The following is a 15,949-nucleotide window of genomic DNA, read 5'->3' as shown; positions in this document are numbered from 1 at the left end:
TGAAACATAAAAGACTAGTTGTGAAAACAACATCTTAAAATTACTACTTTTATTTAAATCCTATGATAAATGACTGTCCCTTTTTCACACTAAAACACAAATTAATGTATAAACTAAGATTTTACAATACTAAAATCTATTACCTCCAGCTCAATAGAACACATTGCATGACTTGTTCTTAGAGAGGAAATCCTTTCACTGTCAGATGTTTAATAGCAAGCAGTTTATTGTTCTCTGTATTTAGGTGCTAATGAAGAGAGGCAAGTATTTAAACCATTGAGAAAAGTGAATTGCATGTTGACAAAAAATCTGAAAGAGAATTATGAGTTTTGGTTAGCAATGATCAAGAAAGAAGAAGAAGACCAGAAAAAATCCACTGTTGATTTAGAGACCCCAGCAGTGACTGGAGCTTCAGTTAATATGAAGGTATGTACAAATATAAGTTGAGTTCATAAGTCATTAATAACCAAGCCATAACACAAATTATAAAAGTAAACAGCCACCCTTAGCCATTTTGTATTTCCCAGTTATGTCTTTAAGAAAGTTTTGACCAAAGAGATCTATATCCCCTAAGAATTCTTTCATAACTTTATTGTAGTTATTTTGTTGAGAAAACTCTAAGCATGATCTCCCTCTAATTTCCAGGAGCCAGTCCTAGAGAAAAGTGAAATGGAGCCCATCAAAGAAGAGTCTGAGAGTCCTCCGCTGTCTGCTGTAGCGCCACCCACACCTCCTCATCAACCCAATGTAGTCAAAGCCAGTCAGAATTCAGCCTTCCAGTCCACATCTTCCTCCTCCTGAGTATCTCCACAGAATTTCAACATTTGCTTATTCTGTGACAAGTCTGCTCTAGTGATGGGTTTGTAGGGGAAGCTGCACTAGTATTGACAAGAACCTCTCTTGTGTGTGATTTTAGTTCAGTTTTAACCTTTTACTAAGTAACAATTATTAATACCATAGAAAGTAATGACATGATTGAATAGATTGTGATAGCAAGTGAAACTAACTTTAGCGATGAAACCTACTCAGTTATTTACTACTTTAATAACTGGTACATGCTCTTGTGTATCATGACAATGTACTGATCCATAGTGAGAGAGAGGTAACAGACTTGTTTCTTCTTCTACTGCTAGGACTAGCCAGTACAAAATGTAGACATCTGTATCTAGTGTTTTATATTACTGAAATACTAATGTTTTCAACTAATTGCTTCAGGACAAAATCAAAGTCACATTTATGAAAGCATGATAAAGATTTATTGCCACAAAACCAGAAAACAAACAACTATTAACTCTCAAAGAAACTTTGTGTGACCTGGGAGAAGGGGTAGTTCAGAATTTTGGTGACTTGTGTCATGGAGCACTGAACTAGGGACAAAAATCAGCATTTTTTATTAACAAACACACATTTTTTTTTGGTGCTGATAGTATTGATTCACAAATCGGACATATTTTTTTATTTACAGATTTGATGTATAATGTACAGAAACTATTCCTGAGCTTTCAAGGGCAATGCTCTTATGTTAGTGACTAGTGTTTACATGGTGTAAATATTCCTTTGATTATGAGCACTTTTTTTTTAAGATGTACCTTTCTGTAGAAGTTAGCCTATTGAAAATTTCATGGATAACAACTGGCAAACTATTTCTTTGCAAAATTAAGGACTTTTTTTTTTTAAAGCAGTAATTAAAAAAAATAAAATTGATGTAAAATCAATAAAATAAATATAATTAACACATTTACACAAATGCTGTTCTATCATTTGGAAGTAACAAAAAATAACTATCAAGAAGACCCAAATAAAAATGATTTATTGACATTTTTTAAAATCATTATTGAAAATTAAAGTAAAGTTTAAAGAGACATGGCTAGTGTCTACCTGGCTTGTTGTCAGCGAGGTTATCATTGAAATAGTTACTGTCACCAGTGTGGCTCATTGGGTGATGATGGCTGAGTGAAACTTCTCAGAGAGGACAAGTTGTATCAAGTAAACATGAAGAAGTTTTATATGTAAATCTTGGCATTTTAAGTTATTGTGTGAAAGGTTGGATTAACTCTTCATTACTTGTTGGTGTATGCAACACCTTCATTTTATAATTAGCTGTTTGTTTTGTAGAATCATAGTGCTTATCAAATTGTTTTAAACTATTTGGTAGTTAGACTTATTTCTAATGGTTCAGTTATGCATCAGGGAATAATTGTGTAATGGAAGAGAGATGTTTGCATGTGTCTGCAAATGAGAGGTGAATACATAGGTTCTTTCTCCAAAAAACAAAACAACTGCTAAAGCTACTGAGGACAAATACAGCATAATCCAGATGAGAAGATACAGGCAGCAGTTCATGCTGTTAGTCTTGAAAAGTGGAATGAACTAGTGGGTGCAAGTCTACTAGAACATTGGTCCAAATATGTTGTTTTAAATACCCACATAATATTTGCTAATACTTTTTTATATCAACATTTTATTTTTAACATGAACAAACCATTTTGCTAAATCTTTGTTTTATGTTAGTGAAGTAATTGTTTTGATTTGAAATATTTAAAAGACATAATAATTTTTAATTAATTAAGCCATTTTACTATCACTAGATTTATAAATTTTATTGAGATATTTATTTATTTATTTTTAATTGCTTTAGTTTGCTTCAGGTTAATTTTAAGTTGTAGACAACACTTGACATTAAAGATGACATCAGATAACCTGTTGAGATCTGCTTGGCATAAGTGTTATAACTATTTCATTAGGAAAAAACTTTTATGTCTTTTATAAGCTTCTTTTTAACCGTACACATCTATTTTAATTTGTCTATGACCCTTGTTTCTCAAGATTCAGTTCTTTGAGTTAGTGCTAAGCATTTAAATTTCTTGAAACATATTGTCTTTTATCTGAGTCTCTAATCACTGTTTCCATCTAGACAAGATGACCACCTATTCAACTCTGCATTTCTGCTTATCAATTGATTGAAACATATTGTCTTTTCTCTGAGTCTCTAATCACTGTTTCCATCTAGACAAGATGACCACCTATTCAACTCTGCATTTCTGCTTATCAATTGATTGAAACATATTGTCTTTTATCTGAGTCTCTAATCACCGTTTCCATCTAGACAAGATGACCACCTATTCAACTCTGCATTTCTGCTTATCAATTGATTGAAACATATTGTCTTTTCTCTGAGTCTCTAATCACTGTTTCCATCTAGACAAGATGACCACCTATTCAACTCTGCATTTCTGCTTATCAATTGATTGAAAGGCCTAAACATTTGTAAGCTATTGTAAATGTTAAAATGAAACTAATGAAAAGTAAAAGATTTGTGTGTGTGTATTTTTAAGTGAACTGACTTTGGGACCCACCTTACACTACTGGCTGATGTGTATACATTAGTTTACAGTTGAGGGAGATCAATGTACAACAAAAGGTTTTGTGAGAAGTTAGGAGTCAACCAAATCTTTTGTCTACATTTGTGTATTTCCTTCAAACATCATTGGACTGCTAAATGTGGAGGCACTTTTGAATAGAACAAATCCCATCTCATTGTGTAAATATGTAAAAAAGAATAATTTTTGTTGTTACATCTCAATATTTAAGTAATAAAACATTGAAAATCCTGTTCACACCAGAATAGGCCAGTTTGTGCCAGACCTTATTGGTTGTATACAAGATTATTTATACAATTGAATGAGCATCTTGAACTAGTTGCTAGCTGATTATGACTAGTTTGAAGGTAATGTTTCAAAACAAATCCATTTCTTTTCATCAGTTCTATTCATAGAATCTGTTAGCTAGTAGCACTGTTCTCTAAAGGTTATATCCCAATAGTAGAACATTTAGCTCATTGAGTTGATGAGAAATAGTGTGATATTTGTGTACTACTTACACACACTATTTACCCACCATCATAATAGATCAAGTTGAACAAAACAATTCTTCTTCAATTCTCATTTCCAATGTTATTCTTCATTTGTCAGTTTGTACATGTTTTAATGGGGATTTTTCAAACAAGGAGCATTGGGATGTTATGATTCTATTAACTGATAAATTTAACATGAATTCATGTGCACACACATTACAATGTAAGATTTTTTTTAACAAATATGAAACCAGTTGAATGATGTCTAATTTTTTTTATGAACAACTTTTGTCAACTACCAATCCACTTTGTTAAGTATTAGATGGACAAATAAAGCTACCATGTTTAATGAATAAATATATAATAGAAGACATAATAGACATAATATATCCTTTGTTTTAAATACTGGCATATTATCATTTGTATTTATTGACTATTGACTTTTGTTTTGGTCCAAATAGGGTACTTGTGTCCTTATTTTTATCATTTGTTTTCATTTTTTTGTGATATTTTTATTGAGTGATCTGGGATTGTGATAGCAACCATGTATGTAATATGTACATATGTCATGGATTTGTACATATTCACAAGATGTCCTAACCTCATGTCACTTGTTCATAGCCAGTTTGATTTTGTTCCTGATGTTTTGTGTTCTAGCTAGATAGCTAAGTTACACTTTGAGCTGTGTTTTTGTGTATCTGGACATTGTAAAGCTCTTGACTGTCTCTTTTATCTCTTCTTCACCATTGTAGTTGAACCTTTTGTTTGAGCAGTGTTTGATTTTCTCTGTTTTATTGATATTATTTTGTGTTGAGAAGGTGAAGGCCGTCCATAGCTGGAGTACAATCTGGGGCTGCTTTGAAACATTTTGTTTTTAAATATATATTTCATTGTTACTTTCTAGTTGAGTTTTGTTTTCAAGCTATTTGGTTGGTGATATTCTTTAGTTTACATTTTATTGTAAGCATAACATACATGTATCAGTTGTCAATTGGGCCAATTAAGGTCCTGTGAATATCTGCATAATTTGATCTAAAATGTAGTGAAAAATGTTTTTTGTTTTTAATCTTTTCAACAAACAGCTCAAGTTTCCAACTGCTAGAACTTCACCTTGATTTGAGTTTCTTGAATCACCTTAAACTGTAGTTGCTAGAACATCTTTCTAATTATCCTTATGAGAGTAGGCTGTACAAGACTATTTCTATAACTATTTCTTGTCATTTGTTAGACAGTAATAATAATAGACTATGTTTTTAGATGCTTTCAATAATTCTTTAATATTTCACTTGCATCTAATTGGCTAACAGTGTTGACTGCAGTTACATTGTATGAACTGAATATGATTCTCCAATGACCGCATACAAATTGAAACACTATAAATTAATATTAATTAATTTATTTTGTTGTGGTTCAATTAGTAAAATAGTCTCTATAAAAAGTCAAAGTTATATGATTGAAGAAATACTGTTACCTAGACAAACAAACAATAAAAAGTCAAAGTTGTACCATTTAAAAAATACTGATACATACCCAGACAAACAATAAAAAGTCAAGTTATAGGATTGAAGAAATACTGTTAGCTAGACAAACATTAAAAAGTAAAAATAATGAATACTGTTAGCTAGACAAACATTAAAAAGTAAAAATAATGAATACTGTTAGCTAGACAAACATTAAAAAGTAAAAATAATGAGCAGTTTGTAAAGATTAGCTGAACCAAACTAAAAAAAAATAATTTTTAGAATAAAATATATTGCATAGTGAATTAATAAAGACTGATTTAACTGGAAAATCTATGACAAATTTCTTTATTTATAGTGAGACTTGATTAATTTTTTTTTTTTCGAATGCCTGAAGTAAAAACAATGAATGAAGTTCAGTCCAACGCCTAGCACATTGTCAGATGTTGAATATAAACTTTGCTGTTCTCATAAATCTGTCTTGCCAACTGTTTAGTTCATAGTTGACAATCGCTTTAATGATCTGCTTGCCAAATACTTTGTAATGAGTCACTGACATCCAAAAGTTGAATTAGCTATTCTGTGCATCTTGATAGAATAATTTTACTGTTTAAAAGTTATCTCTTTATTGATTTCAGTGGTGCTACTGCAAGGTTCCTTGTAGGAACTGAAATGAATGTGCTTACAGAAAATGAACTATTTCATACTGAGATATTGGTGTTTCATGTTCATTGAATTCTATTCTGTTAGGAGGAGTTCTGATTTTGGCTTACTTTTCTATATATCTTAAGGAAACATTGAATGAAAACTTTGAGTTCTATCCATAAACTTGAGAACTAAATGCTGGCTTAAATCTGTCTAAAACCTGTGTTTTTAGATTTGTGCGCAGGTTTGAACCAATGACCATCTATGATTGAGATCTCTGCCTGATCTTTATTTGAAATTAATAGTAAGACACCATATAAAAATATTTTTTTTAGTTTCTTGAATTTTTTTTAGGCAACAAAAGATTCTGTTACAATTTAGTTGAAAAGCTTATCAAAATTAAGTTGAATTCTTAATAGACTTTTACATCATCTGCCCTATTGATCACAAGGTCTGAAGAGGGTACTTTTTACTATTACTTGATAGACAAATAAAGGAACATACTTATTATCTGCTGACATTGATTGCTCTTGGACATTGTAGAGCTCAGCTCAAACAATCATTGGTAACAAACTTGATGGTTAGGTTGATTCATATATTGCTGAAATTAAATAGAACTCATTTTCAATTGCTAAAATCTGACAGTAAGTGTCCGAAAAAAGATTTCTTCCTGATATTAGCCGATAAATACCTCGTTGTAGTGGTATGCATTACTGAAGCTTCCATGGATTTGTGCAGATTGAATATTTAGATACTCATGTTTTAGTTCCCTGACTGCTGCTTTTTAAGGCCAGTACTTGAGTGTTTGATTTCTTGTTAGATTGATACCAAGTTCATGCTCCTCAGATCTTGAAATAATTATCTGGAGTTTTGATTTTTGAGCATTGAACAAGATAGACTTTATAACTTGCGGGTGTGTTTCTGTTTCAGGATCATTGTATAAACCATTTGGTTTCATTCAGTTAGTTGGGATCACTTGTCTCATCATCTGCAACCATCATTTCCATAGAGTAGAGACTTTTGCATTAGATCCAATATTGTCTAGACTAAGAGTCTTGTGAGAATGAAGGAATTCCAGCAGAACTACAAGAAAAAAGTTTGAAGTAGGTCTAAATGTTTCTCTTGTGAGTGTTGACATTGTTTGTCTTCTTATACACTGCCATTCTCATGCCCCACTCTTCACTCTCACTTGGTGGTATAAACAACTTTGTTGTCTCCTAGACTGAAGGGTGTACATTTTGTGTGTCCATGTCAGACATTTCAATTGTTTCACATGAGCATTCTGAGCAGTGAAGCTTCATTTCTTTGGGGCAACATTTTCCTATCAGTCAAATGGTTAATGGGAGTGTCAATATACTGTAGAGTAAATAACTGTCTTTACTATCCTCAAACAAATGTTGGGGACTTATTTAATTGGGTGGGCATGGGATGTGCTAAAAATAAAAGTCCCAGGTTTCCTATAAATCTGAACACCTGAGCCCCATAATCTCCACATGGTTTCTTGTTTGCTGATGACAATCAAACTACCATTTCTAGAATTCTTTAGTTTGTTAACTTTGTATAGTTTCATTAGCCATGGCATTCCTAATATCTATACAAGAGCTAGTTATTGGAATGCTAGGCACATTTTTTAGGTCTAATTTCCAAAGGTTCTAGTTAGTTGCTCTCTATTGAAATGATTCTTTATGAAGACACAAACATTGAAGTATTTGACTGAAAGCAGACTCTTGGATTGCAGCAACATTTTGTGGTTTGTTCATTATGATTGTATTGTTTCAAATTCTATTTATTCAAAGTAGATGTGTATATGTATGTATTGTACATAGTGTATTCTAGCTAAAGAGGACATATTCTATGCTCAGTTTATTTCTTATGTGTACTCAATATTCTATTGTAAAATATAAACATTGTTTTCTGTCCTATTTGAACAAATGTTGTTTCAACTGATGAATGTTTGAAGGTAAGAGAGAGATAAAGAGAGATTACTTCTGGCTTACAGTAGTTTGGTTTTTTACAACTCCTCTTATTAGCTATATGGGTGGAACCTAAAACTTGCCTGGACAAGGATCTCAAAAATGGCTCTAATGCTTCTCCTAGAAATTTGACAGTTTATGTTCATCTTTGAAAAAAAAACAATTCCTAGCTAATTGGCCACACAGGGAAAACTCTGGCTTGACCATTATAATTTTTTCAAAATATAATCCTCTTAGAATTAAAGTTGGTCTTGAGATCTATATCTTGCACAGGTCAGTGGAGATTCCCTCTCATATTCACACAAGAGTTTGAAGAAAGAAATAGACTTCTGAAACATTTTGTGTGCTGTCTTGTGTAGAATTCAGTCTAGAGTACTGTCTTTTTATGTTTGTAATATGGATGTATAGCACCAAACTATAATATTCAATTTCACATCTCTAACTAGATCCAGTATTCTAATCTAGATTACTTTCTTTTATGTTCACCATGTCTGGATCTAGAGCACTAGACTAGAACTTTATATAGTCTGAGGATTTCTTTTGTGAAAGGGGGCGGTTAAAAAACAATTTAACATTTTTTTCAATCTCTGATTCATTAGTTTTTAAGAACAAAGTAATTGCTCTTACAAAAAGTCGTCAGCATCATAAAGGAGGAATTGTCTTTTCAAAAAACTTTTTATGTTACTTGTTTTATTAGAACTATTTTGTTTTTAATCTAAACATTAATTTGTTTATAAATTGTATGAAGCATAAAAAAAATGTACATCTAAACTATGTGTTAGTAGTTTCAAATGTTTGTCTTACATCTCCATTCCATAGTTCTTCTCATTGTATAGTTATCAATCATTTTACTATGATATTAAACACAAAGCACAAATTGAATGATTTCTTAGGCCTCAAGTTGAATGAGTTCAAACTAAAAATTTTGAAAAGTTCATTTAGCATTTTATAAATATTTTTTTTGTGTTTAAATAGCCTCAATTTAAAACTAGAGAAAGTTATTAAGTTGTTTCAAAAACATGATTATATAATTTATTTTTAAACAATCTTAATTTTAAAACTGCATTGTCCATGTGTAATGTAAAAAATGATAATGGTCCCCTCCATTTGATAAGATGCCTGAATAAAATGAGTGAAGATTAGTATAGCTTCATCAAATAGGTTTTTTGTTGTGAATGTAGGTGTTAAACCAAGTTTTCTGTACTATTGATACATGCTTCATGCTTACTTATGTACACATCTCTTGATTCTTAGTCTAACATAGCATTCTGTTGGACTTTACCCACTGTTGTTGTCTCCCCTTGTATATACTATAAGACTTTTGCTGGATTACTTGCCCATGTATCCAGTATTTCGATTTCACTTGTTCAGTGTTGTAAGTCTACTAGGAAATTATTTTTTGGTTTAATTTTAAACTTGAAAGTAGTTTCTTTTCATTTTTTTCAATATTAACACAAAAGTATTACAATTATCTACAATTGAACAACTCAAATGTTTCTATAATATTTCTTGGTAGAATATTTTTTTCATTTGTCTTGTTGTTTTCTTGGTGACCCATTTCATGCTTAAGTAATCTCTGTGCTTGATTTGACTTTTGTTTCAGTTGAATATCTAATTGTCTTTTGTGAAGGTCTCATCTCAATTGAGTGTTGTGTCCCTTGAATTGTTTTGACATTTCCCATTTTAACCAACCAACCACAATGTTTCATTCAAATCCCTAATGGTGATTAAAATTATTTTCAAATCAGACATGATTGTTGTTTTTGTTTGCTTTATTTACATTATTGTTGGTATTGAATAACAGTAGAAACATTGCAGCTATTGACTAAACAGAAATATTGTTGCTATTAATGGAAGAAATATTCCTGTTATTGTTATACTTTTTGTGTTAATGCTTAAATAGATGACTCTGGTGTCTATTCTATGTGGACTTTCCACATCTAGGAATGGAATGCCCTTTACTTTGCAGTGGAGAATAGAAATGGACAGGCAAAGGGGGATAGGAAAGTGCCATAACAAGCCCAATGAAGAAATATAGGGAAATGATAAGGCTGTTCAATATCAAGGAAAACCAAGAAAATAATATACAAAAGAATAAGACCAGCAGCAATGTATGCAAGTGAGACCTGGACACTGAAAAAGACAACCAAAAAATCTACTAAATACATGGGAACGAAAAATTCTTAGGAAAATCTATGGTGCTATACAGGGTGGAGGACAGCACTAACCATGAGATATATCAATTGTATGAAGACCCACAGATAGTGACAGAAAAAAAGTATAGTAGAGAAAATATGGAACAGGAGAAAAGTCAAATGATGAGGTGTAAGATCAATCTACAACTGATAAGGGTAATATGTCAAAATGCAATATTTTCATTTACTTACATCTCTCTATTTTTATTGACTAGACTGAGAATACTTGACCTTAATGAAATTAAATCTCAAGTTTGTATTGACTAGTTAGACTTTCTTATTATTATCAAAATAATCTAGAATGAAACAGTCCTTACATTATACAGTCATCTATTTTCATTAGATATTTGTTCAGCTAATGACACAACATATTCCTTTTACATGTTACTAACTCTTAGCTAAAGATGAAAAACAAAATTGATCCCTTTTGAATAAAACTATGTTCATACTGCTGAGGAAAATACTTAGATTACAACCCATAGAGTAACAATGCAGACACATGTAAGAAACCAGAGCTTTGTGTTACAATGGTTGGGGAAGTGAAGCTAGCAGGTGTTGTAAAATAATAGGATCTATAAAAGTGTATTTGTCGTTTTTAGTGCTGTAAAATTATAGAATCTAAAGGTTTAACTGTGGTTGTTATAACTAGATGACACTCATTGGTACGTTTTTGATCATTGTAAAAAGATAGACTTCTGCGCTGTCTAATGCAGATATAGTAAAAGGGGGTAACGTAAGGAAATCCAATAAATCCAGTAAAAGGCTCAACAATCAATGCAAGTTAGTCTATGCTGATACTGAACAAGAAGTTTATTAGCAATGAAGGGAACCGTCGAATGTTAGCTAACTCTAGACGTTCATAAAAGGCTTCCTATATCTAAGGCATCCTGGAAGTAGAGTCTGTTTACTTCGGCTGATATTTCGTCCTATCTAAAATCTATTCTTGTTTTTACCAGTCATGTCATTGTCTCCAAGTCAAAACTATTTCCGAAACAAATAATTCCTAATCGTGCCATAACTTAAAACCATATCTTTGTGAAAAACTTTGAAAGGTAAAAAAAAAAACATTAGAGAAAATGAACCAAAGTTGGGTTTTTTTATTTGCTGATCTAGCTGTGTAGACCAAAACTGTTTCATAGTACCATATAGGTATTCTAACCTAGGATATATGTATTAGTTCAGTATCTGGTATTTTGTCTTGCCATTTGACATTCAGTATTTTTCTTAGACATGTCATGTGGAAGTGATTTAGTTTCTTTGCATGTTTTCTGTACACTGTCCACGTTTCTGAGGCATAGAGCAATGTAGGGAGGATGATGGCTCGATAGATCCCTAGCTTTTTATTTGTAGCGATACCACTTCTGTTCCAGACATTTTTAGACAGTCTGCCATAGGATGCACTGGCTTTGGCGATACGCAGGTCGATTTCATTATCAATCTTTCCGTTTCTGGAGAGTGTGTGTCACAGTCCAGTTTTAGAACCTCTGTGACATGAAGTGACACTCAGTCACCTATTGTAATATTCCGTGCTGAGAACACGAGAATAAGTTAAAGGGACTCTAAAATAAGGGTCAATGTTAGTTAGTTAGTGAAGAACTCCAGCAGAGAGTGGCTGTAATATAATTTTCTCTGTCTGTAACGTGTACTATAACTAATTTGATCTAGTGTTAACTTAAGAGATTTCTTCGGACTTATATTGTGAACATTTCATTGATGTGATTACTTATTCTACATGGCATGAGCAGCCAGTATTTATTGGTTTATATTTTGTGACGGCTGAAGTCGCCAGTATCTTTTGTGAACTATATTTTATGTATAATAAAATTCTCGTCTGCTACAAGAGCGTTTATTAATATTTCGGAACGTATGTGTTTGGAGAGTTCAGTACGCCAGTGTACTCACGCACCTGCAAATCTAGTGCGTATGAGAAAGCATCTAATTAAAGAATATTACAGCAATACCTACAACACTCGGACACACTCGCGTCGTCACGCCTACAACCCAAAACCAGGCAGCGACATTTGGTGGCCAGTATGGGGAACGAACCCACGACATTCGCGTTATCAGCACGAAATATTACAATAGGTGACTGAGTGTCACTTCATGTCACAGAGGTTCTAAAACTGGACTGTGACATACGTTTTTTTTTTTTTTTTTTTAGCAGACGAGAATTTTATTATACATAAAATATAGTTCACAAAAGATACTGGCGACTTCAGCCGTCACAAAATATAAACCAATAAATACTGGCTGCTCATGCCATGTAGAATAAGTAATCACATCAATGAAATGTTCACAATATAAGTCCGAAGAAATCTGCCAAGATATGTGAATCTGTCCACTGCGTTTATATCATGCAAAGCATCCATACAATCCTGATGCAGTCCCAGCTGTGATGGGCAGGACACGTCTGCAGAATAGAAGACCACAGCATCCCTAAATGACTCTTGTATGGCCAACTAAGCGAAGGAAAACGCTCGCAAGGTGGTCAAAGAAAGCGCTTCAAGGACACCCTCAAAGCGTCTCTGAAGGCGTTCAGCATAGACCCAGCCACCTGGGAGACAAGAGGCACATGACAGAGCATCATGGTGTTGTGCTGTGAAAACTGGCGCTCAGGTTGCTGAGGAAAAGAGAACAACGCTGGCAGAAGAAAAACGTCAGAGAAGAAAAGCAAGGCCCATGACACTAGCTCCAGCTGGAATAACCTGCCCAGTGTGCTGCTGAACATTCCCGGCTTACACAGGTCTCACCAGCTACATAAGGAGGCATAGAACCCCAGTGCAAAGCCCTCAGCCCCTGGCTGACAAAGTGGTCATTATCGAACCACGATGGACAAACTATATATATATATATATATATATTAAGTGATGCATTACATCAGAGCATCTATATGACACAAACTAAAAGAAAACTCAGAACAAATTTCTCATTTCTTGATTTTTGTAATTGTAGCTCTACTGTTCACACACAAATAAAATACATTATAAAACAGTGAATACAAAAATAGAACTATCTGGATCAATATAGAATTTCATTGTGTGGATCAATATAGAATTTCATTGTGTGGATCAATATAGAATGTCATTGTGTTCATCTGGATATATCCTAGTGGAGCAATAAATTATTTCATTGTGTGACATAAAGCAACCAAACAAAAAAAAAACATTCTACAAAAGTGCATATGATGAAAGCTGTTCTCAGCCAAATAGAAAATGTCAAACAAGAGCAACATTGATATTCTGTTGATGTGTCAGTAACATTGGTAACAACAAAAGATTAATTACATTTGGAATGTACGCAAAAACACCTTGTCAGAGAATCAATTGTTTTCCCACAATTCTCTTCAGATATTTCTGGGCAGGCTATCATGTTAGACTTGCGTCTTTTCTTAAACAGCAGTTTCCTGATCCTCAGATTGCACTAACTGAAAGTGTTCCTGGTCTGAACCAAATAAAAGTATTAATTATTTTTTCTTCTATGCTAATTCTATTTAAGTTACAAATGTAACAAATATTCCATTAGGCAAAAATAAGCTTACAGTTCAATCTATGACTAAAAAAAAAAAATCTTAATTTGCTTTCTTCTAAAAAGGAAAAATTTTAATTTCTAATTTCTTTTTTCGTGGATGAAAAAGCATCAAACATTAAAATGTATCAATAATGATTTCTTTGTAAAATGCAAATGTATTCCAGACATGCCTACCCCCAAGACCCTGAATGTGGAACACTCAGGCTGAAAATGTGGAACTTTGGACCCCAATGTGGAACAAGCAAGTCATCGGAAAAAAAAGACAATTTAGTGTAATATTATAAATAGTAACTGCGAAAGCATTGTTAAATCAGTTATACTTATTTATATTGTAATTAAAACTACATACCTATAACGATTTATCAATTGGAATATCCATTAAAACATTCTTGAAACATTCAGCTTTCCATTAAGGTGCTTCTACAATATATACACTATTATATACACAGTTATTTACAATATTTACAGTGCTTTGAAATACATTAGTCCTTGCCAGAGTGAGAAGCCTGGAGTGACTTGTAGTAAGCACTCTTCAGGTCTTCCAGTTCACTGTCAGAATACACTCGGTTAATTGCATCTCCAGGCCTGGATTTACAAATAAGGAGAGCCTCGATAGTTTCGTTATTTAGACAACTTCTAAACTCCGTTCTATTTCTGCGTACAAGAGAAAATATTCTCTCACAATGTGCAGAAGAGTGAGGGATTGTCAATAGTGCTAGCATAACCTCAGCCAAATTTTTGAACAAATTTTTACCATTGTCATTCATTTTCCCAATTGCAGCCCATGTGCCATCTAATCTTTCTTTCATACAAGACTGTATATCGGTGGCTTGGTAGAGTGAAAACTCAAGCTTTAAATCAGATGCACTCACATTTTTTGGCAACAGTACTGGATATCTTTTTAAAAAATAATCCAGTGATGCAGATGAAGAAGAGGTTTGTTTAAAGACATCAACAACTTCCATATGTCTAAGCAGCTCTTCATTCAGGGGAAGCTTAACTTTGAGATATTGCACAGCAGCATTAAAAAATGCTTTGACACCATCATAGAAGAGGTTTATTTTTTCTTCTCTGAGATGTACTTCATTTTTCCTCTCAATGAAATCTGAAGCAGCTTGCCCTAAATGTAGCTCTGGATTGTCTTTAAAGTTGGACTTGTTAAGGTTGTCAACTTCAGTGACTCTCACCCCAAGCAATGCAGATGGCTTGATATATCTGATCAACAAAGATTTCACAAGTATTTGTAGCTTGCTTTGCAACAAGTGAATCTTTGGTTCCTCACTTTGAAAATAAGTGTTGAACTCATCAAACGGTTGCAGGGCATCATTCAAAAAAAGGCAAATTAACCTATTAGTGGGAGAAGAAAATATTTTTCTTAGGTTTGAAGCTCGTTCCTTTGATGCAGAGGTAGATAATTTTTCTTCATTCTTGAAGAATGCCAGAAGAGGCTCCCAATTATCCAGAACTCGTGGCAAGCATTTTTTTATGCTTAACCACCTTGTACACACATGCTTCAATATCTTGTTTTGCTTTACTTCATGCAAAAGTTGCATGTCTTTAAAAGCTCCTTGTCTTTTGCTACTTTTGTCAAGGTAGTAATAGACATCTATCAGCAGCTGGTCTATACTGAGAGGAAGACAAGAGGCAGCCTTTTCAGCAGCTATGTGTACAAGATGGCACGCACATCCTGACATAAAAATATTGGAGTGTTGCTTTGCTATATACCCAAGTACACCTTTGTCTTTGCCAACCATCACTGGTGCATTATCTGCGCCAAATGATAGACAATTTGTCCATGGAATATTATGTGCTGAAATTTCAGCATGTAATAAATTAAAAATGTTCTCACCAGTTGCAGAGCCCTCGCAAACAGGTATTGACAGCAAATCAGAATTAACTAGCTTGGTGTTTGGATCAACTGTTCGAACAACAATGGGGAATAATTTGCAGCTGCCACAATCATTGCTTCCATCAGTAGATATTGTAAATGGATACATTTTCATACGTTCAGCCAAGGAAAGTGTTGTTTTGGCTGCTATTTCTTTAACTATTGCTGTACCTTTGGAGCGTCCACATTGAAAATCCTTAGCAATATCATCTTTAAACATAAGTTTGAATGCCTTTGTGAATTTGTCTAAAGTAGCCAAAGGTAGATTCAACTCGGTCACAAGATCTACCAACATTACCTCTGCCTTTATGACATCAGTGTTTTTTTTTGCTTTGGATGTCGGAAAAAAGGTTTCAATGCTCTTTGAAACTTTGACTTGTTTAGCCAAAGAAGTATGAGTAGCACTA

General features: G+C 33.2%; 2 protein-coding genes across 10 annotated transcripts in view; one reads left to right on the top strand and one right to left on the bottom strand.

Moving 5' to 3' along the window:
* Nucleotides 1–9,680, top strand: part of LOC106066324 (cGMP-inhibited 3',5'-cyclic phosphodiesterase 3A-like) — a 34,396-nt gene extending 24,716 nt beyond the window's left edge. Inside the window, exons 12-13 of one of the 2 annotated variants that reach the window (XM_056032038.1) lie at nt 224–426; nt 646–9,680. In XM_056032038.1, coding sequence (XP_055888013.1) covers nt 224–426; nt 646–801 — 359 coding nt within the window. In that variant the 3' untranslated portion in view covers nt 802–9,680. The remainder of the gene's footprint in view (nt 1–223; nt 427–645) is intronic. The other variant, XM_013225314.2, reaches the window with a different exon arrangement.
* Nucleotides 9,681–13,048: 3,368 nt separating this feature from the next.
* Nucleotides 13,049–15,949, bottom strand: part of LOC106066333 (diacylglycerol kinase zeta-like) — a 72,029-nt gene continuing 69,128 nt past the window's right edge. For all 8 annotated transcript variants that reach the window (XM_056031809.1, XM_056031817.1, XM_056031814.1 and 5 more), the window contains one exon: nt 13,049–13,567. In XM_056031809.1, the coding sequence (XP_055887784.1) occupies nt 13,515–13,567 (53 nt within the window). In that variant the 3' untranslated portion in view covers nt 13,049–13,514. The remainder of the gene's footprint in view (nt 13,568–15,949) is intronic.

This window comes from Biomphalaria glabrata, chromosome 6, assembly GCF_947242115.1.
Source record: "Biomphalaria glabrata chromosome 6, xgBioGlab47.1, whole genome shotgun sequence".
NCBI lineage: Eukaryota > Metazoa > Mollusca > Gastropoda > Planorbidae > Biomphalaria > Biomphalaria glabrata.
This window is presented reverse-complemented; position numbering and strand designations above follow the sequence as displayed.